The sequence below is a fragment of the Oxyura jamaicensis genome, chromosome 1, assembly GCF_011077185.1.
Source record: "Oxyura jamaicensis isolate SHBP4307 breed ruddy duck chromosome 1, BPBGC_Ojam_1.0, whole genome shotgun sequence".
In the NCBI taxonomy this organism is placed as follows: Eukaryota; Metazoa; Chordata; class Aves; order Anseriformes; family Anatidae; genus Oxyura; species Oxyura jamaicensis.
This window is the reverse complement of record NC_048893.1, coordinates 123,675,231-123,701,336: the sequence shown is the minus strand read 5'-3', so window position 1 is coordinate 123,701,336 and position 26,106 is coordinate 123,675,231. Positions and strand designations below refer to the sequence as shown.

Here is a 26,106-nt window from a genome sequence, read left to right as displayed (position 1 = left end):
GGCATCCAATTTTATTGCCAAAGATTGAAGTCAGTAAGTCTTCGTTTTATCACAGAAGGCTTACATTGTCACTGTGAAATACTCATCAAAAGCCTGATTGCAAACTCATAATATCACACTGATGACTGAAAAAGTTCCTAAAAATGGAATGGACTTTTTGGGGAAGAAATCTATTCCTTTCCTTCAGGAAGCTGCAAGATTTCTAAATATTGTTTGGCAAATAGCAACTCTGTCTCTTTCAAATAACCAGAGGCTGAAAAGGCTTTTCTGGAGATTTTATATCTTCCTTTTCAATAATTCTGAGAGAGGTAAAGGAACATGTCTCTGAGATACCAAAAGCTCACTGTTGTCTTTCAAATCTCACAGATAAAGTTTCACTCTCTTCTTTCTGCAAGAGTGCTTGACTGCTGGCAAAACAGGATATTCTACCACAGTAACAAAGGAGATAAGTTGATTATTCTGATCATCATTACACCACCTGACTTGGCAAATTACACTGGCATCACCAGTTTCTCTCTCTCAAACTTAAGACACAGGACAGAGGGCTTTCAGGACAATGTAGTGGAGGCTGACTGGATAGGCCAATCACATATGTGCTCTCCACAGATGCTTAGTAACTCAGAAATTCGTTTCCTTTAACTTTTTTTTTTGTTATTAGCTTACAAATAAAACTTGTCTAAATCACATATCTGAAACAATTTCAATTTATTCTGCATTCTGCAGTGAAACTGAAAGAATACATTGCTTACCTCTTTTTCAAAATCAGAAGGAAGAAGCTTGACAAAGTTATCTGGAAACACTCCTCGTCTGCCATTCAGTTCTCCTTCCCACCAACCTACATCAATGCAATCCTACAAAACAGTAAAATAAAATGAAAAACACAATGTGCTTGGATGCTGAACAGATCTGTGTGCTGAAGTGCTCTTTTGCACAATGTCCTGCCTTTTTACTAGAACATGACAATTTGCTGGAGTGCCAGGTTAACGGGGTAATCTACCAGATAAAAACTTCGGTAATCACCCTGCATTACATTATCATATGGAGCAGCTAGGGAAGAACAATAAACATGCTGTAAGAGCTCAAGAGCTTGTCTATGTCTAAAGCAAAACATTATTTCAGCATTTGATCTGTTAAACCAGTAAGCATTTTGAGCATGTATGGCGCTACTTCTCTGTGACTTTGTTTCAGAGAAAGACAATAACTTAATTAAACATCATACATCCCAAGAGGTAATAAAACTCATTCATTTGCCACACTTTCAAGAAAACCTTGACACATTAGAATTACTCCTGAAGTTATTAAATTTGATCACAGTCCGATTAAGAAGGCATTACACGCCTGGTCACTGTAAAGCACCATTTTTTTCTGTGGCATTTTTCAGCAACACAATGTCGCATGCATGGCAAAACAATGCACAGCTAAGTACTCGCAATAAAAAAGTGAACCTAAATCTTCACATGGCTCAGAGCCATGCAGTAAACACATCTGAAACGTGAGGGGAAGGGAAATCCCATAGACACTACACGGGCCGGTCATGATAAAAACTCAGTAGGGATCCCCCCATTCTATGACAGGCAGCACTAACCAGGGTTGGTTTTGCAGCTGGGATCCCACACCATCTGGCTACATCAGCCTTAAGCAATCACTGCAGTCCCTTCCACAGCTACAGATCTGGTCTGACCAAACCATATGCACCAGCCAGGTACATCCAGCTGTCCTGGAGGCAGAGCCACACCGAGTGGCTCAGAGTTCAGCATGTTGGATGTTACTATGCTAACATTTCTAATGCAGCCCTATGGAAATTCTCTGAGATTTAACAAAGTGGTTTTGATGTTCAGAAATCACATTTCAGCGCTGTTTAGGAGAGATCAGTTGCAATTTAGCAGCTCTGTTCTCTAAATACTCAGTTGTACTGACGTAGGTCTAGCAGTCCTAGCTTGGGGCACGGTCACTGTTCTACACATTAACTGTGCTGAGGGTTTTCCATCACTCCCTGCTACAGAAACGGAGCAGGTCTTTCCCTGCAAAGACCTTATGTGGGCTGTGGAAAAAAAGCATGGTGATGCACAAAAGCTGGCTCATTACAAGACAACTGCCTTCTTGCTTTTCCATAAAGTGAGAAAGAAAGAAAAAGCCGTGCATCTGGAACAGAGGGGCAAGCAGAAACAGAGTGGTGCAGATATAAGAAAAGGAGGCAAGAGTGGGCAGGTAGTTTAGGTAAAAGAGAGACAACAGCATGCAGTAATTATACAGGTTTTTACAGAGAACAAAGCTAGAAAAATTGGACAGAAGCAAAAGAAATAGGCCAAATTCGACAAGCCTCATGTATGCTATGAGGTAATATCCCTCCAGAAACAGCACTGGATCAAGGGGTCCAGAATATTTACATTCTTGTGGTATAGGAAAACAGCTGTAGAAACACAAGTGAAGTCATGTCTTGACACTTTAGCTACACAATTTGTTTGTGAAGCCTTATCTGTTGTGCAGTACCTGTGAACACTCTAGAGTTTAAATGTCACTTGCTCAGATCAGCCATTGTTGTAGCTGTATATAAAGGTAACTGCATGTTAAATATTCATTAAAAGACAGATCTGAACTTATATTTCAAGGTGGATATGCAACATGAGCAAATACTTTAGAAAACGGCCACTCTGATCTTCATTTCAACATCTTCCGAGGAAAAAAATCATAGCACTCTTTCACAACTTAAAAAAGCTTTGAAGAAAAATACTTACAAAGCTTGTACACACTACAGAAGTACAGAGGAAAAGCTAAGAGGAAACAGTAATACTTTGTGTAGAGAAAGCAGGCAGTATTTTAAATAGGGGAGAGGATCCGCTACAAAAATCAAAATATGAACGGTCAATAAAAGATTGCATGATAATACATGCATGCAACATGATCTTATCATCGTTATATTTCCATGGTATCGTTTGGTTCAGCTGCTACAGGGATATCAGAACAACACAAGTTAACTTAATGAGGTATACTTAATGCCAGGAGAATTCCTTAAAATAGTGCTCGCAATGACTGTGTGTGTTGGTATTTTTCTGTAAGTTATAATCATGGAATATCTAGCGCTGGAAAGGACCCAAAAGGATCACACATAAAATGCATAACACATTTGATGATATTTGAAAGAAAACAGACTAGCATTAAAGAAGAGCACAGCTTTTATGTTTTTTATTTTTTAATTTTTCTTCTCTTCAAGGCTTTTTATTTAGCTTAATTAGATCGCTTCACCACCTGGCAATATGTGCTGACTAAACAAGAAAGCAAAGTATCATGTTTTCTTGTATCACATCTGTTTAAGGTATGTACTTTTTCTCCTTCATATCTCCGTATTTTACTCTGATGTAATGCGTTCCTGATCTACAAATGCAGGCACTGAACTTTCATTCTTTTTCTGGCTGTTTTTGTCTCGTGTTTAATCCCTGTTTGTCTCCTGCATTCTCCCTGTTCTTTAGCAGGGTGGCCTTCCCCAAGGACACTTACCCTTTCCAGATCATCACAGGAGTTATTTAGGAGGTATTTATCAGTTTGGTTAGACTGTCAAGCCTTTGTCAGTGAACTGATCCTCGACTTGCTGATGTTTTCAAATATCTGGTGAGTGAACACGGCGCTCCACGAAGGACTGAGATAATCAGCCAGTCATGCATGGCACAAGCAGGCTGTGTGCAGGCTTCTACCCTTGCCTCAGCCAGCACCCCTCATTCCTGATGTGCAGGAGCCCTCCCACTTGGCTCTCCCACTTGTGCAGCCCAGCAAGTAGGGCACTCAACTGCTCTGTCACGTGGCATGTTTTGTAATGCCCTCTGCCCCCTACCATGCCATCCTGAAATCACCAAAACGATACTCAGTTTAGATTTTTTTAAATATTAATAATAACCCAAGCTTCTGGACATGAAAAGCTTGTGCTTCTACTCCCAGTATAGCTTAGAGCCAGCTAATAACCCTGGCTAAACAATGCACGACATCATGTAATTTTTTTTTAGATTGGATTTTTTTCCTCTTAGGAAACACAAATCTTACTCCCGTTTCTTCACTGTAGTAGCACACATGCATTTTGTACACCATGCTTTTCTTAGAGTTTATTTGTTTTCATGAAAAACTGCTTGTGTTTCATGCTCATTAATCCAGAACAGCTGCACGTTCGCTTTTTTCTTCTTTCCATCTTGTCACTTGGGCTTATGCAGCCAATCACCACACATGATTTTCCTACATCAGTAAATCGTTAGGCAGTTTCTCTTTAATTAAGCGAGTTCTGGAAGCCCACATACAATGCTGACAGCAGGTACGTCTTCATCACGAGAGCCTACCGTATGAGGACACCTGAGCTGGAGCTGCAACAAGCTGCCTCATGCACTAACAAATGACATCAGAGCCCTGAAGCGCAGCAAAGACGCTGTGATCAGAACCACATGGCTGGCTGTCAACATCGAGCAAAAGCGACTCCAACAGTTCTAGATTCCTGTCAGCCACGCAGTCCTAATCACGCTGTCTTTTTTTAAATACAGCTTCGTGTGTTTAATGTTGGCAAAATGGCTGTCATCTCAAAATTAAGATTTTACACAAAAGCCACCAAGTTATTACAACCCAGTAACACATTCCAAAATTTATTAATGAAGTGGATCTCTCCATTATCTTCATCTTATTCTACCAGACTCTTAACAACATAGGTAACATTAGATCACTAATTAGTGCTAATAAATTAAATACACTGGATTTTGAATTTATTAGTAAAATTCATCTTGTGATAAAGGGTAAAGAATTAGACAAATGTAGGCATGAAAAAGAAGTGCTGAGGAACTTTTGAAGGAATCTTTAAACTTTGTAAGAAACAAATTTAACACAAAATGTAAGGTAATAAAATGTCAAACTGAGCTAGAATTCTTAAGGAAGCCAGAAATAACGTAAGAGAAAAGCGTAAACATAGGAGAAATGGCAACTACCAGAAAAGCAGAATACAACTGGCTTTTATCAACATGTTGCCGACAATTTTGAAGGCATACACAGATGAACTAAAAAACACCAGTCCTTTCCTTGACATTAGGAATAAGAGGAGAAAATAGCCTTCATATAATTAGAAGCAAGGCATGCAAGCTAGGAAGAAAGCTGCAAGAGGGATTTTTTTATTATAATTTTTTTTTTTTTTTTTGCCCCAGAAGGGAATATTAAACTAACAGAAAATAAAAAAATACAATCCTCAAACCAACAATAAGACAAGAACACAGCACCACTCTGAAATTTAAGTCTGTGGAGACTAAAAGTGCAATGGGAGAGAGGAGAGGCAGGAACAGAGAGATCAGACAAACCAGTGAACATATATTTTGATATGAAAGCAAAGACCTTTTGGTCTGCTATTTGGAGTACCATTTATTTCACACTGTTGATGAATATAAGTGAAATACAGTGAAATATGTAAGTAGGGTTAATAGCACAAGACCATGGTTTAGTATCCCTTCAGGAACTGCAACAGTCCTGTAGAGACTCTCATACTGGTTAATATAACCTAGAAAAGTCACACTTTTTCCTCTTCTGTGTGGATGGATCCTGACACTGCTTGGTCTCCTACATATACAGTATGTGTGTGTATCCCACACCAACAGGTTTGTTTGGCAGCACAACAGCTGCTATTGTACCAGGACAAACCCCATGCTATTTCTTCCCCTGGTGGTCTCAGCTGAACTGTAAAAAAGCAGAAGCTGGTGGAGACTGAACAAAAAGCCACAGCGGAAGGCTCCGTAATACTGCATATCCTTACAAATACTCCACTCACTGCACAGATGCGGCTGTATCTAGATCCACACGACTGACAAGAGGCTGGCCCCGTCCGTCTGCCTGATCGAAGAGTACAGGCGATTGCAGGACAAGAACGCAAACCTTCCCTCAGTCAGTCACCCTCGCCATTTCCCCTTGGTGTTCAAAGAGTTGACAGAAGGGGTTGGAGAGACAGAGCTGCCAGTCCCCTGCCCGCTCAATCTTCAGTTTAGTAGCTGAGACCACATTCAAGGCTACAAAATCAGAAGAGGGAGGTTCACACCCAGCAGGCCACAAGCCCCTCTCAGGCGGAGCTGTTCTCCGGCCTGACATGGACAGACCGCAGTGCCACCCAGACATGACTGAAATCGCCCTCTCTGAGACTCTCATGGCCTCACAGCCCCCTTCCCTCTGCTTCGAGTGGGCAAGACTTTCAAAGACGGAGGTTATTTCACTTCATATAAAGCCACCCCTCTCAAAATTAGTTGCCACAGATGGGTTGGTTTCCAGTCCCCAGCACTGTGCTCTAGGCCCCAGCCAGTGAAAAGACGATGAGGGCAAGCAGCCCTTTCCCTGCAAAGCAAAAGCAGCGCTCCTGCTTGTGAACACGCTTGTAATATAAATTCACAATATGGATTTTTAAAATTGTTTTGCTAGGAGTCAATAATGCACTGTACTTTGGATGTCAGGCACACGGAACTATCTTTTCTTCCAAGTATTGTGCTTTATTTTACGTATTTTTTCCCCACTTATAGCCACTTAAAGGAGAGTTACTGTGTGCTACAAGACCATTCTTACTCACTTAAATAAAAAGCAGTAGCTACTTGGCTGTGTGCTCAGTTGTAATTATAGTTTTTCTCTTGCCTGGGCGCAGAAGCCCACTGGACTTGCTTCTCGGTCTCTGCTGAAGCTGGCTATAAATGCCTGGAGATTGCTCTTTCCAACGTCATCGGCTGCCTAATACTAGCGGGGAGCCTACCGACAGCTGAGCAGCCTCTGCAGCTGTACTGAAATGAGGGCCTGAGCAAGGCCGGCAGGGGCTGCCTACACAACCAATTCAGCCCCTCCCCAGAGTACAGCACCAGCACATTTAGCAGTGCACTGGGGCGCACAAAAGGTTTGTGGGAGATGAAGAAACAACTTTACTGCCGGGCAGGCATCCACTGCTCCAGCCACATTTTTTCATTTATTTGAGGGTGCGAAGATGTTTCCTGCCTTTTCCTCCAAAGCAAGCAGGTCTTCAGGGAGGTACCAACTCCCTTGTCTCTCACCACCTTTGATTACCAAACTTTTCAGGGAGCGCCACATCCCCGACTTCATCTCTTCCCTCCCCAGCTTATCTTCTGGGCTGTCCCTAGCTGAGGAAAAGGCTTTTGTTTGTAGAAGCAAATGAGGTCTTCCCTGTTCCCCAAGGTCCCAAAGCAAAGTAAAAAGCTATGTATTTTTTTTTCTTCCCTATGCATGCTTATAGCTGCAGCTGTGTAAACCCACAAGGAAATAAATCTGAAAAAGGCTGATCTCTTCATCTGTAAACAGGACTCTTTTTCTGAGGGAGCAGACCATTACACAGGCTGGCCTGCTGAACACGCTGCTTTGTAGTGCAAAACTAAAACGTGAAGCCACCCTGTAAACATCAATCCATAACTGCTCAATATTTCAGTTTTTCTTATTGAAAGCTTTTGATACATAAACCTTTGATTTCATCATTCTAGCTAGGACAGAAAGTAATGCCAAGAACAAGAACAGCAGTTCCTCTGAAAAGGTAGCTGCAAAGCATGTCCTGTGGTATGGGTACTCTGGCAGTGCTTAAACAGAAAGTCTTCTGCCCAAGCAAATAGATGTACTTGCATGTATAGTCATCACCATCTACAGACATCTTCTAAAAAACAGCCTACAAGAATTACCTTTTTAATTTAAGATTTAGATGTTGTTATGCTTAAAATAGACAATTGGCAAGCTAAGATTATAAACTAAAAATTATAGACTATTCAGAGTATTGAGTGAGAGGCAACACAACAGTGCAGGGTTTCAAAAAGCAAAATCTCATGGTAGGATATCAGTTTCATGGAAATCTCACCAGAATACACAGTTCCTTGCATGAAAACAAGAAAAAAATCCCAGCAGTTGGCAATTGTTATTTGTCAAATGTCTGTTTTCCTTCTGCCCTTGTATAGTTGGGTCTCGTCAAGAAGAACGTTGAGCTTATAAAATCCCATTATTCAGAAAGCCATGAATATCTCTTACGCTTGTACTGAGAGCTTTCATGTGTCAGCTCTGCTGTGCTGGCAGCCGCACATTACATTATTACCACCCTCATTGTAAGTGCCGTTTCAGCAGCATTTCCCACAATTGATAGCCAACCTCGTAATTTAAAGAAAAAAAACACCTTTGATTTTAAGGTGAACAGATGTGTCTATAGCACCTTTCAAGACACTCTGTATACTCATATATATATATATATCTAATGTGCAAAGGCTTCTGAATTTGAGGATTAAAGGCCTCGTAGCAAACCAAATCTAAGAGCCAAGCTGGCTGCCATTCCCCGCGCCCACGCAGAGCAGCAGTGGCACCGCTCTGCTGCCTGCCTCCGGGGACCAAAAGGTCCCAGCTCTCACAGGCATGGGAGAAGGCTACAGAAAGAGCTCTGTAATTTTGAAAGCTGGTGTCTGACATCACTGGGCAAAAACAGTTATGTGCAGGGAAATTTCTAGTTTTTATTTTTAACCCATTAATGAGCAACTGCCTAGATTTAAGTAGACGGAAAATTTTCATTGAAAACAAGTGTCAAAGATCATTGTTTTGGTAACTTTGAAATGAGCTTATCAAAACCTGACCTCACATTGCATCAGATATTTATTAATGCAATTTTCATTAGGGAAAAACAATAAAATCATGTTGAAACTGAGTGAAAAAAAGCAGTTTAGTAACATTTAGGAATGGTTCTTTAAAATTTCTTACAACATTTTATTGTACAATTCTAATGCTGAAATGAAGGCGTATCACTCTCAAAATCCACTTTTATTCTGAGAAGTCAGAAAACAATTTATTTTAGTCTTTATAAATTCTCATAAAACTTGGTAAAACACCTGTGAGTGAAGGAAAGCATCTCTCCTGAGTCTTACATTACACCCACCTTGTGCTGCTACCTAAGACTGTATGGGGAATATGATCAAGCTTTGTTATTTACTAAACTCAGTTACCAGGAATGAGATCTTACGGTATCCTGCAACAGTTTTTTAAATATTTTTGAACCTGGCTATGATTTAAAGCATCTGGTTAGTAACTAAGTACTCTTAAATCGCTCAACATCTACATAATCCAAGATCATTTAGATGAAAGAGACAGTCCAACAGACAATAAATTAATCTTCTGAGGCAGTCCTGGAGAGCACCCATTTCCCCCTTATATGCACTTTCTCCCATATACTCATAGATTATGAAATACTGGGAGAAAAGTATGAGAAGAAATCTCCCTGACTCTGACTGACTCTGTTTGCCCATAACCCAAAGCAATTTATTTTGCTCAGGTCCTCAGCCTGCGCCCCAGAAGATCCAAATCCCAGCTCCTGCCAGCCCTCCTGCCCAAGCAGTAGGGAACTGTACATGTGGTAAGAGCAGTTGCATCTTTTAAAGCTTAGAACAGGAGAATTTTTATGCATCCATAAGCTCTAAGGCTCTACTAAGAATTTACCATGTCAACATCGTACGGAAGGAAACGGGAGAGACTGTCAAAAATTAGACATTATTTCAGCAGTGGCTACACTGTCTTTCCAGACAGTGGTTTTACTGGAAAGCCCAACAAGAAGATACCTCTCTAGGAGACATATTCTGTCCAAGAATTGGCCTGAGTTGTTGGACTCTGCAAAAGAGAAACTGGCTGAGAATGAAGAATGACCTGCAATATACAGGACCTGAGAGCAGAGGATCCAACAGACCAGATATATTTTGGCTGTTAAATCCATTTTAGGCTCGATCTAACCTTTCGACTTTAAACTCTGTGAGTAAATAGTTTAATCAGTAACAAAGCTGAATTGCTTTGATGAAATATTTGTGCAAACAGAAAAAAATTACACCGCTCATTGAACAAAACAATCTCTTCTGGGGATTCAATTCACTTGCAATGTTCAGTCAGCAGAATACCATGGAGAAATAAATATGAGCCAGGTCATAAAACTCTGGCCCTCCAATACTCAAAATAAAACTAAATTAGCTACCACAAACATGAAAGGTGGTGCTAGTAACAGACAAAATACATACCTCTGATGCTCCGATAAGCCAAAATAAAATAGTTATATAATTATATTTTTGCATTTAGAAAGATTAGAAAACCACTGAACAAATCATTTGAAGGATTAATTTAATGCCATTACTACTTACACCAAAGACATCTTAGAACCAGGGTCCTAATTATCATCATTAATTACTTGGCACTGTATGTGCATATTTACTTTTCCTTTAAATGATTCTCCTTCTTCTGACAAGGTTGGACTTGAGATAAAAGCATCAAGCCAGCAGGTGAACCTAACACACGGGATGAAAGAAAGGATGAATCTAAGCAGTGAGTCTAACGCCTGCATTGTGAGCAATAATCACAGTTTTCCAGACGCCTTGGGATGTCAGTGATATCTTTCATAAGCACAGGGCAGAAAAAAATTTCTCTCCCTTTTTATCTTAAAATATGTCACCTTTTCAGATTAGCTTGGCTGTATTAAAAAATGCTAACAAATAAACCTAACTCTTTGTAGATGATGCAAATCTCGAAGCATTACGTGCATGGGGGATCCTGTCACTTCACCTACACAGCTTGGCACGAACTTCTGTTTGTCAAAATTCAAATGTGGTGCTTTTGAGGAACAATACAAGCCCTTCCTTTGAAAACACTGCTGTAGTACCGCAATCAATGAGAATAGGAAGAAAGAACGTCAGTGCATACTTATAGAAAAATATATATATATACCAACAAGAACATTTAAGTGCTGGTTGCTCCCCTCCCCAGCATTAATCTCTAGCTTTGTAGTTTATTTACATGTTCAGCTCAAAAATTAGTGTTTCAGTAATATTTCTAAAGGTAGGAGTGAACTGTAAGCTGCACCTGGTACCTTATTAAACATATAGGCAGCCCTTAAATAAGGTCTCTACACTGACCTTACTTAATGCTCCATTTTTAAACACAGCATCGAAGAAATGCTGCAAGATATGAATAAGTGTTAAGAATTTATTTTTTTATTTAAAAATCTTGGTCAAGGACAAGGTTCAGGCAAGAAGAAAAATGAGAGAACAATTACTCACAGTCTGTTTTCCTTATAACTCACTGAGTATATCAAATCATTTTAGATAATGAACGTCTTTAGTCAACCATTAGCATCCCTACAAATTTTATATAACTCACATGAAGAAACGTTCATACTTCCACACAATGACCCCAAACACTTGCCACACACGTTAGCAGTATGTCAAAAGGGTCTCATTGTGCAGGACCTAACCCAGCTACCTTCCCACATGGCACCATAACCTGAAATCCAGCAAAAGTTCCCAACCTTCTTATTCCCATTGGATTCAAATCTTATGACCCATGCCAACTCATCTGTGCCTGCGTGTGCAGTGACCAAGGCAGCCAGATGCAAGGGTAAAGAGAAGGAGCTGATCCAACCCTTTCAGCAGCAGCCGACCATTAATCATGTCGGATTGCACCCTCACCATGCAAAACACTTCACAAAATAATTTCCTGTAGGAAATCAGCAGCTTTGGTACAAGCAGATTCCTTAATCAGCTGAGGGGAAGGGATGTCTTGGGGGGGAAACTGGTGCTGAGCACAGTGTAGGGGGCAAGGAAGAGAAAGCAGATGTGGTATGGCTGTTAGGTCTGACCGAAAATGCGTTGAATAATTCATGGTTATCTCAGGAGAGACAGGAGGGGCATGCACTAAGATCTCTTCAGGTGTTCTCTCTGAGGCAAACATCTGTTTTAAAGGTAAGGAGTAAGCGGCTATATTGCTTACATGCTATTCTTTAAAGACACAAGATCATAAAAGCTTTCTTAAAGCTGGACGTTATTTGATGTTCATCCACCTTACTCCTTTCGGATTCTGTATGCAGGATTGTTGCAAAAGTTACAAATCCCCAAAATATCTTGTACTAAAGCTCCAACTGAGGGCATCTGTGTGACCAAAATATTTAGTGGCAACAGAAGTCCACTGCGCTGCTTTGACAGAAAGCCATTTTTATTACTTCTATAAAATCAGATCATGCATTTTCTCCAGCGTAACCTGATTTATTTATTTATTGGTATTGCTGTATTAGCAAACTCATTTCTAAAAACGAGATGGAAGTTTTCATCTGTCAGTCAAGGAAAAAATAAAATTACCCAAGCCTCTACCCTGAAATAGGACTGCCTTCTTCTCCTCTGTTGAAACACCCATCCTGAAGGTACCATATGTTTTCAGCTTTGAAAATTTCTGTCTTCTTAGACATGTACCTTTATTGTTAATTACTTCAGATCTTATCACTTTTTTTTTAATCCATCCAGCAGAGAATAATGAAAATTTCATCTTACTGTGAAAAAATCAGTGTTGCTGTCTACCTATTTACACATAGTGAAAGAAAAACTAAAAGCCCTCTCATTTGTACATATATTTCTATAACCAAGGGTTGTCAAGTATGTGTGTGCTGTTTGCGATTAAAAGCAATGAAAAAAAAAAATACACAAACTCAGGAAACTGACAGGTTTCCCCGTTTTGACAATTGAGCAAAATGCTCAATTAAGTATCACCTATCACCCTCCCCTAGCACACTGGCCGGTTCCTGCTCCTTCCCCTGCTCATGGCCTCAACGAACTGGCAAGACTCTCGTAAATAGCACTTACTAATTTCATCCCTTCAGGAGCCTCCTGCATCCGTCAGAGCAGCTGTTTTCCTTCACAGCCCTACCCAGTCAAGTTATCCTTGGCAATCTCTCAGCTAAAGAAAGTGCTCTGGACAATTACCTTCTGGACCAGGATGAGCATTTAAAGATGTTGTAAGGGACAAAACCAGGAGAATTGTTTTGGCAAAAGGTCCGTGCTTGGGAAACTGACTATAAATACCGCAAGGGTGAAATTAAATGCCTGAAGCCTACATGAAGAACTGGAAAACGCTAGGCTCTCTGCACAAGAATAGATTCCATGCTCTGACAGGAACAAACGCAGAGTAGCCACCATAACAGTGAAAATAGGACATTACAAGAGAGGCTGGTAGGGCTGAATTACATTTTATTGTTTCCTTATACCCTTCTACTTGCCTGTGCTTGTTTGACTTGACACTTGATCGTATCTGACTCACTAAATGTACAGCATCTTGAACCACCAACTTGCAAATCTCACATTAAGACAAATTATCACCACCATCACCACATGCAAATACTATCTTTGCAAAAACTGATTTATGGCTCTTTTCTCCCTAACACAACATTAAGCACTACAAGTTGGATAGCCAATAAATACCTAGGGCAGAAAAAGTTGTCATGTAAGTCTCTCATTAGTGATGGGCATTACTCTATAGTGTCTTTCATGATACCAACACCCCAACTTTCCGAGTACTATCTGAAAAATGTCATGAAGATTTGGGGAAGCTGTAAGTCACTCTTGCTCTCTTTCACATCATCAGTTCTTCAGATGGTTTTGATGATCCAGCCGATGCGTTGACACCAATCAGTGTCAACATCATGGAAACACAGAATTAACTGATCTGCCGCTGATACTGCCCTCCACTACTCCTACTCCAATGGGAAGAGTTCAGGTGAGGATACTCTTCTATTATTGTCAGCTTTCAACCTTGTGATGATTTTTGAAGTATTTTATTTTATTTATCCAGACTATTTTCATTCCTGGGAACAAAGTGGTCTTTACTGCCTAGAGCTCAGGTAGATTGATGCAGTGAAATGAAATCTTTCAGAGTCTTGCAAGTAAAACTGCTTTCAAATGAGTGCAGAGCTGCCAGTGAGCTCTTGATGTATTTGCTTTGAAATTATTTAGCTATTGCTATCGATTTCTCATATAGGTCATTTTCTATATGCCACTCAAATCTTGCACATTTTTTCAGAATTTATTAGAGCTGCTAAGAAATCTGTAGTGTTTACATTAGGAGTCTCTATTAAGACTGGAAAGTAGCCTACACTCGCTGTGCCTAAAATTGCTGGAATGAAAAATCTCAAAAGACTTCCAAGATGACAGTTGAAAATGTCACGTGAATCTTCTGTTGTTTAAAAGCGACTCTATTTATTACAAATACAATCTCCTAAATCAATATTTGAGTACGATGAAACACCCATATGCCACTCTCTTTTGGTTGCACAGTGCAGTCACTACCTGTGTTCTCATATTTATCCAAACACTGTCAGGAACATTTTGAAGCTGCTAAAAAAATAACCTAAAGAACACAAACGTTTGATATTATAAAGAATAACCGACTGTATCAATCTCATGGCCTCTTGCCATTCACCTCTTTTCAGCTTATGAATGTATCACATCCACAAATTGTGCAACAATCACCTTAACTGTAAAATTACTGTATTTTGCTTTTTTTGCTCTCTTTCTTCAAAAAGTGCATTTTTCTTCGACCCCTTAGCTGTAAAGAAAAGCTCCCAAGTCTGCTGTTCTATTGCCTTCAGGATGACGTTTTTACCTTCCTCTAGCATTCTGAACAATATTTTCTCATCTCTTATCTTTAAATATTGTGCGTGAAGAAATTAAAGGACTATAATTTCTCCACCCTCACTACAGTAGTTAGTAAATAATACTTTTTCTAGTCATGTACAAAGGCTTCTTCACTGAGGAGAAGGCAGAGAGAAAAACCTTTCCAGAATTTTTTAGAATACATTTAAGTGAAGTCATCAGTTTCTCCTATTTTTCTTCTTAATTCCAGGTAAATTTTGCCTATGAAGAAATACCTGTTACTACCATATGTTTGTACTCTATCTCATTGGGTATTTTTTGGCCGATTTAGGCCTATTCAATTCATTGAAAAATGACTCAATATGTTGTTTATTTGGCAAATGCTTCTGGCTATTGGTCAGCCACAATGGCATTCTTGTCCTTACATCTCCCAAAACATGCAACCTGTTGACAGGAAAATGATCAGCCTCTTCTTAAGCTTTATAATAAAACTGACCAGCACGCTCTTCAAGTGACTAGGGAAGTCACTTGTAATTCAGCAAATCTGTTCAAAGTATTCTTTGGCTATTTCACCTAATAATTCAGACATTCAAATTCTCCTGTCTCAGAGGACTGCATGGAAGATCTGATCAGCTTCTGGTTCAATACCTAACCATCCATCAAAACAGAGTGAGAACTTGAAATAGATTCTGCAAAGGCCTGGACAAAAATGAGCAAACCAACCAACCAACCAACCAAAAACCTGTATCAGTTTGTTCTTTATTTTAAGTGGATGCTTGGAGGTCTTGAAAAGGGACTTTTGTAACCGATTTAGCTGGGGAAAAAAAAAAAAAAGAGTGAAGTCTGATGCAATTTTATCCCTTTCAGCTGCAGGGGTACTCTTAAAATGGTGATTTTGAATTCTGCGTTTACTCATACTACTCCTCTATAATTCTTTCTACAAAACATGTATTTTTTAAGGTGAACACTAGAGTAACAGCTTCCTCAGACACACATTCTCACATGCTCATGAACACCCAGGCTCTCCTCATAGCCTACCATTTAGCTCAATTAACTCATCCACCTTCCTCTTCCTACATACCGCGTGCTATCTCATCTTTCTGCATTTAAGGTTCTTGCAATGCATTTTGTGTACTTCCCATACGCTTTCTCTCCCATTCTGTTGTGACTCACTTCTTCCTACTTCAGCCACTTCCACACGTTCTCACCAAACGTTTTCTTTTTTGAATAAATACAAGTTCAATACAATTTAAAATTGTGAGTCTTCAATATTCCTATCAATCTGTGTGAAAACAGACTAAGCTCAGGAGGTACTTCTCATGCTGAGAAGTCTTACTACGTTCTGGTTTTAGTGAGCTCAGGAAAATGACAATGCATCTGGGGTTTTAGGAAGTGCTACTCCCATCTATTTCTTTAAAAGTAGCAATCTTCTCTCTTTGCATCTAGGTAATTGGGAAGAGTAAATTCTGTCTAATGCTGTCTCGCATAGAAAACAAACCCTGCAAATCACTTTCTCGCAAATAGATTAAAAGAACCTCTGTCATCTGGTGGCAATGCGAAACCATGGTAATAGTTTCTGAAGTGCTCGAGCTGAAGTGCAGAAGTACATTTCTATTTAATTCCCCTTAGTCAGTATGGATCACTAACTCCGGTTATGGAGAAGAGGCTGTAAGCACGGGGATGTGAATTCTGGGTGAGAGGCAGCTCTCTGGCAGAGGCCATTACTGGGCAGAAAGGTGAAGCTGACTTTGTTGTTGCTGGCTAAAGAAAAGTGTTAAGACACCTGCTTAAGAAGACCTGGATTAAATTAAAATTGTTCTTTACCATGGTAAGAGCATAGAGGAGACCCCATGGTTTTCAGAACTCTGTGGGAAAGACCTTGACTCCAAATTCTGTATTTTAAACTATGTATTAAGAATAGATGAAAAATACCCACAAGCCTGTCAGCAATGAGTTCTGCAAACCACAAAAGGATCTGCAAAGCGAGTACTTGTTAAGCACTGCTTCCTCAGCACCTCAGATTAGTTCAGATAGAGCAAAAAAAGCATCCAAGGGAAACGCCGAGCCTTTTTGCACTAAGATGCACCATGCTCTGGAGGAATGGTTTTATGTAATTGTTCATGGACATGTGATACACCACAGAAAATGGAAGGGAAAAAAAAAAAAAGTCTGTGGTGGCTTGATACCATCAGAGTATAGAGCAGAAAGGCAATGGGACATACCAAAAAACATACTGACCAACTTCTGACTGTGTATTTGGGAGAACTGATCAATTCAGTCAAATCATCAGCTTAGGTACTAGAAAAGACAAAAAAACCCTCTTTCGTTGTTGGCACAGAAGCAGTAAGAAGAGAATGGAAAATAAAATAAAATAAAATAAAATAAAATAAAATAAAATAAAATAAAATAAATAAGCAAATGCAGTCTCACATTGAAAACTCAGCAAAGCAGCTGTCTCTTTTATCTCTGTGCTATAGTGAAGAACACATCCCCACTTGGAGACCAGCCATCTCAGGGAGTTAAATCCACGTGGTCAATAAAGCGTGAAGTGGACAGGAACAACTTTTTAAAAGCCATTTCCGTGCTCAGAGATGCTGTTAAATAATTACACGAGAACATTTTAAATCAAGCAAAGCCAAACAGCTTTCAAGACAGGCTAAACAAAAATTCACTGGGGGCAAGCGCTAGATTGACTGTAAAAGCCACAAAAAGTAAAAGTAAAATGAAAAATATTTTACTAAACACCAGAAAACAAACAAACAAACAAACAAAAAACAGCTTTATGACAGCATTAACTCATTTTGATTACCTTTAATTTACGTGACACAAGAGACGTGACGTTTTCAATAACTAAAAATAGCAAATCAACATGCACAAGGAATGAGTCCTGGTAGGCAGGACTCAGATCGAGCACAGCAATTCTAGTAGCTGCATCACTAAAGAAGAAAAGTTTTGTAGAGTAGTGGAATTTAAGAAGGACAGCGAGGCTGGACTCATTTAGCAACTGTGGGGTTGTGGTGTTTTGTCTTGTTTTGTAATTCTAATAAATTTTCACTGGAGGTGAAAAATGGAGATAGGAAAAAAAAACAGATGAGAAATACATTCATATACACCCATGCTGTAGACATGTATGAGTTTTTCAGTGTGAAGGCCTACACCTTCCATCCAAATTAAGGTCTCTGCAATGAAGCTTTTAGGAAAGATGTTGTTGATCTTTCTTACAATGGCTTCAGTACCCGTTAGAGGATAATTAGCGCGACAAACTGTTTATTAAATTCACAATTTATTTTCCTACCAATATCTGATTATTTTTCCATGTATATTCTTCAGGACAAAGAAGATATCCTCTGAATTTGTAAACAGCTTAAACCAAAATGAACACTGCCATAGATGCATTTCCCTTCCCCCCCAACCCCCAGGTTATTTTAATTACTAAGTAACAATTTCTTATGAAACTTGTCAGTCATAGAATTTGTGCTTTCACTTTCATTAAAGCGCATGAAATCCACAGCCTCTTCCATTTTCTACTTTTTTTCTCAAATACTTGTATGTCCAGAAGTCAAAAGCATTTAAACAAACTGTGGTCTTTAAGGAAATGCAGGAAATCAAATTCTGCTAAACTATAATAAGGTTTTTGTTGCACAAGTCTTCCACCAAAACAAAACAAAATAACAGAAAAATCCAACAATAACAAAGACAAACAAACAAACAAAAAACCAACTTTGCTCGACATCTTACTGCTGGAAGTTATTTATTTAACTAGACACCACACACAATTTTTAGAGATTTAATATAAATCTTGACACTGGTTTTCAATTTCTAATCTTGAATAATTTCAACTGATTTTTAAGATAAGAACACTGAGGTCTTAAATGATTTAATTTAATTTCTGTGTAAAATCTGTGCAAATTTTCTGCTTTATGGTAGCAACATTTTAAATAGGTGTTCTTTCAACCAATTTAGGCATATCATCCACATCAAACCAATAGTTCTAATTACAATTTCTACAGTAAAGACAATTTGCACACCTAACAGAGATGTTCAAAGCTGCTACTTTCTTGAATCTTCCATTATATTCTCTAGAATTTTATGTTTGTTATAGGAATCAATTTAGCTCTGTCAATCAATTTTAGCTCTGTCAATACATTCAAACAAAAATTAATTGCATAAATTCATAAACTCAAGAGTATGTCTACTGTTCTTCACACAATCTTATCGAGGTAAGGCTCTAAAGCACAAGAGGAAGAGAGATCTGTAGGTCTTTATGAAATCTGTTTAATGTTTCATTGTTTAAATAGCATTATTTTAAGAAGGATGCTGTCAAAGGCACACAGAGGAATTTTATGGTAATTGAATTTTAAAAACTGCATCCCTGCTTATAGGAAAAAAAATTGTTTTTACCTTACTGATAAGTGTGACGACGTCACCTTCTCGGATTGTGAGTTCATCATCATTCTGTGCTTCGTATGGAAATATCACTTTGCAATACTCCTTGGCTGAAAGGAAGAACATTTAATGTGACAAATTAGCAATTTATAAGAACTGCTTATCCAAGGGTGAAAATCTTCCTAAAATGTTCCACAGCTGTTTTTGCATGCTCTCATATTTAAAAAACTCCACACTGATGAGAATTCCCAAGCATGTCCCTCAGGGAGTCAGTTCTGTAACCCCCAGAACCATTGTCTCCCAATGTCCCTCCTGGAGCTACCTGGCATGGACCTGGGCAGCCTGCTCTGGGTGTCCCTGCCTGAGTAGGGGTTGGAGCAGGTGACCTCCAGAGGTCCCTGCCAGCCTCAGCCATGCTGTGAGTCTGTGATTATCTCAAATAGAATGGCTCCAGACCACAACCTGCCACAAGCCATTTTCCTTAGAGTAAGCCTGTGTTTGACATTTGCTTCAATACTTCCACTGGTATAGCCTTCAAACAGATCACACAAATTGGAAGTATAAAGGAACTAGTAGGTTGACAGAGCTTATCTATCCCCTGGTGTGCAAGAAAGCAAGCGTTTCTGAATCTATACAGATGACAAAATAATAAATAATACATTGATAACTGCAAAGGCACTCATAACTAAGCCTTCCATGCACTCAGCACACAAGATTTTTGAATATTAGTCTAAAGTTTCCTCTTCCCTTTTCCATTTACTGTCTATAAATACAGGCATCATCTCAACTTTCATCTGGAAAATACAGCAGCCAGCACTCCTACTCAGAAATCTTAAAAAGCAGTTGTCATGAAAAGAAGTTACAACATGTTGCTGTGCAACAGACAAGTATGTCAATGTGTCTTACAGATAAAAGGGAATGTGCATTCCAGCTGTTAAATAATGTATAAAAGCATGTGATATTCTAAGACAGCAGGTTTAGAAGACCAAAGAAATGCTCACAGAAATTACCGGACCCTTTGTAGAAGCACATGTGACTTTGTACAAGTCTTCACCTCACTTAAATGTCTCGGTTTTGATTACCTCTGACCACCACATCACAACTCGTTTCAGAAAGTAAAAGGGATGTCTAACTGCTAGTTTGCTGCAGCCTGGAAGGAAGGGTTTGGATCACTCTTCACAGACCTGGTTGGGATGTTTCCCCTGCTCACTATCCTGCCTTCAGCCCAGTGTAATAGCATTTTATGTGCAAGCTGCAGGGAGGTTGACACATACCAACTTAGGTCAGGTAGACGTAGAGCAACATGAGAGAAACTGATGAGATTCAGAACGTTTTTACACTTCACTGAGCACGCTCCCTTAAATAATCATGGTTTGGTTTTGTGTTTTGTTTTGCCCTTTTCTGCTCCCCTACTTGGAGAGTATTCCCATCCTAAACAACAGCTTTGCTAAATAATAAATTCAGTGAATTAGTGCAAAGACATGATACTGTACTACAGAAGTTGAGTGCTGCACCCTCCACGAAGCCTCTGGTTACTGGGTACAGGCTTAGCATCTCCTTTTTGAGATACAGACCAGAACAGACACCAGGCTGGGTTCTCAGAGACAAACACCACCTGGGCCCAAGGAGCATCCCTCCTGAACATCCATTCTTAAGTTCACACATGGTTTCTCTGCTGACTAACCATACCATCTCCACGTTAGGTGGGGAGCCCAGCACCGTGCACAGCTCCTAACCAGAGAGCAGCAGCCATGGCCACACAGTAACTGTACAGTTCTGAAAGGATGTCAGTGGTGCAGCTCTCGCCCGAGGTGTGCATGAATGCCATGCATCTGAGGTTAAAGAGTACTTTCGACAGCAGGTGTCCAGTGCGCCCATGTCTCCTGAATCTTACAATGGGCAAACCTCCCTCAGCTCCTCTTTGCTATTTGAAGACTGTAAATTTGAGTTAGGATGAAGACCCTGACAGACAGTGGAAAGAAGACTTTGGTTTCAGCATCTGAAAGTCAGTCAATAATCAGGTAAGTAGTTGTGGCAGGGGGCTGGTTGGACCAGATCATCTTGGAGGTCTTTTCCAACCTTAACGATTCTATGATTCTCCATAGGCAATGGCTATGACCTTTGGTACCAAGGAAAGGTCTCACTGACATACACTAAATCAGTACGTTCCCCTGCCCAGTGAGGACCGTCTGGATCACACTGTGACAGAGCTAGGTCTCAAGAGCACTGACAGATTTGAAACGCTGTAAGTGACTGGACAAAGTCAGCTCTCAGACTTCTCTTCTGGGAATGGTAGGCCAACATGATTTAAGTAAGTAAAACCAAAACCCAACAGGACTCAAAATAATATGAGTGTTTCAAATCAGATTAATAAAAGCAGAGAAAAATCTAATACGCTATGTCAATAATGTACTGAAATTGTCCTTACTCAGCAGAGCTCAATATAGCAAGAGGATATAAAGGTACATAATTTCAGCAGTTATGTTTAGATAGGAAGGAAAAAAAAAGGTAAAAGGCAATACTGAGTTCAAACACAGCAGAGACCATACTGGAACTTTCTGAATTTGGGGGTTTTCTAAGTGAAAAACAAAACCAAACCCTAAAGGTCAAAATAATATATCCTCTTACAAGCCTGGTCAATAGGCTTCAGACAAATTAAAGCTTTAGACTAAAATGCCAATATTATGCATCCCTTAACTGTGGATGATAAATCCCAATTTTACATTTGACATCCAAGGCTGGGTTTATAAATCACAGATGGTTCTTCCAGAAGCTTCTCTTTCTTTCCCTTGACCTAAAGACGTGTTTTTAAAATATACCTCCCCATAAGCCCCCAACAGCAGACATCTTGGAAACCCTAAGGGAGGAGATCATGAGCTTTCCAGTCCTAGTTATTAATCCAACAACAATTTACTCTTTCAGCCCACAGAGTCTCTCCCTGCATACTTGCAGCTCCTCCCAGGCAACAGAAAGCAACATGCCTTATATGACAGACATTTCCCAGGGAACTGAGTGAGCAGATGAACCTTGCCATGTGTCTTAAATCTCAAACATGCTGTATCTAATGCAAGATGTTTCATTTCTGGCCTGACACATTCTAAACTGAGAGGGCTTGGGCTGCGTACAATCCCGTTTGAAGATATGCCTCCATGAGTGCCTCCTGGGACTTTTGATCGAGGCTAGGTACAATGATGACATAACAGCAAGCACTTTCTCTGCCCACATCCCTTGTAATCTCATCCTTTGGAAGGAAAAGCAAAGCCATGGCTAGCCTCTCTGACAGTCCCCTTGGGGCTCAAGGTGAAACACAACTACCCTTCCAAGCGTCATCCTCATGGATCAGAAGCTGCAAGAGACAGCAACAAGGAACTAGATACTTACTATGAGTTCCCTGTCACTGCCCATGCTTCATTGAGGGAAAAGGCTTAGGACCCCTCCACACGTTCAACAATCCATCACAAACTATCTTCTAAAAAGAATTGGATGATTTAGGGGGATGGTTAACATGCAACACCTTATTTCTCACAGTCCATCCTGTGTTCAAAATGTGACCTATCTGATACAGCCTTAAGCCCCCAGAAATAAAAAAGTCTCAAAGAGGGAAAAATGCAGCAGGAGAGAGCCTTCCCACAGAATACAGCTGCTTCATTACCTAGGCTATTGCAAGCAATGTATTTCACCCACAGAATCCCGTGGTTTGATACACATTCCTTTGAGAGGCTGGTTAAATACTATACTGTCCAAGCCAGTGAGCAAACTCCATTTACTGTATCAGAAGATATTGCTCATTTTAAAAGGATGCCCCTTCTATTTGTTCTCCTACCAGACTCCTAGGCTAAGCTGTGACAACGAAGACAACAGTCTGCAGATGTACCAAACTTCAAGCTTAAATTTCACAGGGAATTTCACTCTGGAATTTCCTTTTCTTGGGCTAGCATAACACAGGTTCCTCTGCTTGCTTCTGCTGCTGCTTCCCTGTTGTCAGGCAACGTCTGTTCTGCTCCATGGCAAGATTTCCTCCATCTCAAATAATCTTACTACTGGGCTCTGGATTCACCTGTCTAACTTTTCAGAAATTCATAGATACTTTTTTTAGTAAAACAATGACCCCATATACCCGATTTTTGAGGCTTAATCGTTGAAGTCTACATGAAACAACAATCAATATGGACACACAGAATAATGCTGTAAGAAAACAAGCAGCATTAAATTACTGCTTCTTGAGCTTAAGCTTCCTCTTTTTAACTGCTGCTCATATAAAAGCTTTCTGAAATTGAATAAAACCTACAAAGTCCAGTGAAAAATTACAGCATAGCTACCAAAACCACAAAACGGAAAGAAAAAGAACCAAGTTAAAAAACAAAAACAAAAAAAGATGTACTCAGCAGAATTTGGTTTTATTATTAATCGTTGACCTCAAGACTCATAAATGTATTGCACCAAAAAAAATACTTTCACAGAACTTCATCAGACTCTAACTATCAAAACATCACCTCATAAAACACAACAACAACAAAGAATTAATTAGGGCCTCATTAATCCAGATTTGGATACTCTTTATACTCTTTCTACCATCATGCAAAAAAAAAGATTAGTAGCTTGCTGGGATTTGGGTATTCCTGTTATGTAATAGGTTAACAGGAACTGTAAATAATCAGTGAATGAGTAATCAAATTAAGTGCCACGGTCACTGTACTTCATGACTTACTGCCTTTGCTTTTTTTGCCATATGCTTACTAAAACTCAATTTTTGCAACCTCAGTAATCCACAATAGCTCTGTCAATCACCGTGAATGTTCTTGCTTTCCTGAATTTCAGAATCCAGCAGAGCTACTTGAAAATTAATAAATATTTTGTGTAATACAGCCTTTCCACTGAAAGACACTTAAACTGAAAGCAAGCTACTTCATAGGAAAAAGAAAAAAAAATCTCACCCCACAGATTTTTGTATTTATACTTACGTATACGTATATAGACTTATAAATACACGCGAGCATGCCTGTGTCATCCCAGATACGTAAGACAGTTGAAAATTCAACAGCAGGATAAGTCCCCTAGAAGTCTGTGTAACCACAAGCCTAAAGCAAACAACTATTCCCTCTTCTATTCGAAAAAGCATTATTTAATTCCTAAAAGGTTAGTGATATTGCCTTTCCTTTTTTGTTTTCCAAGGGACCACTCAAGCTCTAAGCCTTTGGGCTTTCACTGCACTTTCTCTTTGAGTAAAAGTTCTGTCTTTTCTTTGGCCTTGAAGAGTCATCTGTTTGTTCCCTGAAATCTTGAGGCCTTTTCTTAGGGAAATGTACATAGCATACTGTGGGGAGCTGTACCTATAGAACACGCTGTTCCACCTTTGCTCTGACCAGCTCATCCCATTGCAGAACTTAGGCCATCGTGCACGTACCACAGGAGCAAACAGCACGCACGTGTGCCCTGCTGCCAGACACTCTCCCACCATACCAGGTACAGAAAAGAAAAAAAAGCATACTCATCTATTGAGATGTGGGAAGAGTCAGCAACCATCACCTCATGCTGAAGCCCCCCTTGTGCAGGGAAGGAAGGTGGTGCTGCTCCCCATTTCCTGGCTACACAAGCTATTCCACAGTGTATGTGTTTTTTTTTAATCGTTGTTTTGTTTGATTGTTTTAGTTTAAATCCAGTAAAGAATAAGGAATAACAGTATCAGTCATGGAAAGAAACAGGTGGGAAATGAAAAGCTGCATTACTCGTCTATCAATGCAACCTCTCTTGCTTCCAGCATACACCTCTGGCAGTAATCCCAAGGGAATACAAATCACATATCCATGAGCCCCTTCTCCACAGTCAGCTGAATCTGTGGATCTTGTATTTCATTCCCCTCCCTTGGAGAACAGGACATTACCTGTTTAGCACAGCAATTAAAAGTTCCAAGCAAGCCTGGAGCCCCACCATCTCAGGCAAAAATGGAACCAGCTGAAGCCCAAGAGGGAGGGACAAAATATGTCACTGTGGAAGGTGCAGTTCTCCAACCCTTCTTCAGAAGATTTTCCACATTTGTTTATACATGGTAAAAGTATGAAGCCCCAGTATCCTGGGATGTGACTTAGTGAGCAGTTTCAGCTGGCAGAAGAATGAGCTGATGTGGGAAGAAGCAGCTGATCCCCAGCCTGGCTCACCACACAAGCGGTAGTGCTGCAGGTGGGAAAGCCCAGGGGATCACCCCTTCTGATGACACCTGCATGTAGGCCAACTTAACCTGCTCGAGCTGCAGGTTGGGAAAGATGATTCCAAAGCATATTCACTCTGGAGCTTTGCTATAGGTACAAGTTTTTATGATTTTCAGTATTTCAAGTTCTTGCTTCCTTTCAGCAACTGAGCTCTTGCAGTACTTCACATAAATAGCCTTGCGTCACAAGGGCACATTAAGGGGACACAGCAAGTCAGTTACTGTGGTGCAGCTAATGGATAGCAACTCGCTGGGCTGTTTTAAGCTACTTCTGCAACTCTGAGCTGAAAACGTGGTAAACGTGGTCTTTAACCATATGCTTTTGTCAGCTTCTCTTCTTCTGCTGCTCCAGATCCTTGCCTTCCTCTGTCTGTAGGTATTTCAGCTTTGAGACAAAACACTGTCTGTTAACTATCTAAAAGGATAAACACATTGGGGAAGGAGAAGGACTAAAAAATCCACACTTTGTATTATAAACAATTTATTTTGTAATACATGGCTATGTTCTCTTCCTTCTTATTGCTTCCTACCAGAATCAGTAACATTCAGTTATAAATGTATGTAAGTAAAATCAAAGGATTTGGTAAGCTAGTTACAAACACCTCCCTAGAACACCACTGAGAGTTGCTAGGACTTCTTCCTAGAAGATTTAATTATTAATTTTTGTTCTGCTAAGCATCTAAATAACCAAAACAAAACTGAAGTTCTTGGACACTGTCCTTTTTTCAGACAAACTATACCACCCACAGAAATTATTTCTGCTATATAAACAAAAAAAAAGAGGAAGAAAGCAAGGGCACTCGAAACCAGAGATATTTTTCTCTGACCCACCTACAAGTTACAGCAGATGAAGTTGGATCTTGCTCAACTGTGATTAATTCCAAAGTGCCCTCAAGGATGAAAGCTGATCATGTAATTTAATTTGATTTTTAGTGGCAGAAAAACTCGAGGTAGAATTATCAGAGCAAAAACAATTTAGAGAATTCTGTGAAACGAAGCATTCTGTCTGTGTACCACCTACTCAAAGTTTCTCCTAAATATATCCATCTGCATCGTTGCTTTTCATATAACCAGGACACTCTTTTAGCCAAAACCAAAGAAAAATGCTCA

The 26,106-nt window shown here is 39.8% G+C and overlaps 1 protein-coding gene across 8 annotated transcripts in view; it reads right to left on the bottom strand.

The window, feature by feature from the left end:
- The window catches only part of SH3KBP1 (SH3 domain containing kinase binding protein 1), a 222,977-nt gene that overhangs the window by 33,011 nt on the left and 163,860 nt on the right, over positions 1–26,106 (bottom strand). For all 8 annotated transcript variants that reach the window (XR_004749331.1, XM_035321155.1, XM_035321408.1 and 5 more), the window contains 2 exons: positions 18,807–18,901; positions 750–851 (listed from right to left, as the gene is read on the bottom strand). Coding sequence is in view for 7 of the 8 variants with exons in the window: in XM_035321155.1 (XP_035177046.1) it covers positions 750–851; positions 18,807–18,901 (197 nt within the window). In the remaining variant the exon portion in view is untranslated. The remainder of the gene's footprint in view (positions 1–749; positions 852–18,806; positions 18,902–26,106) is intronic.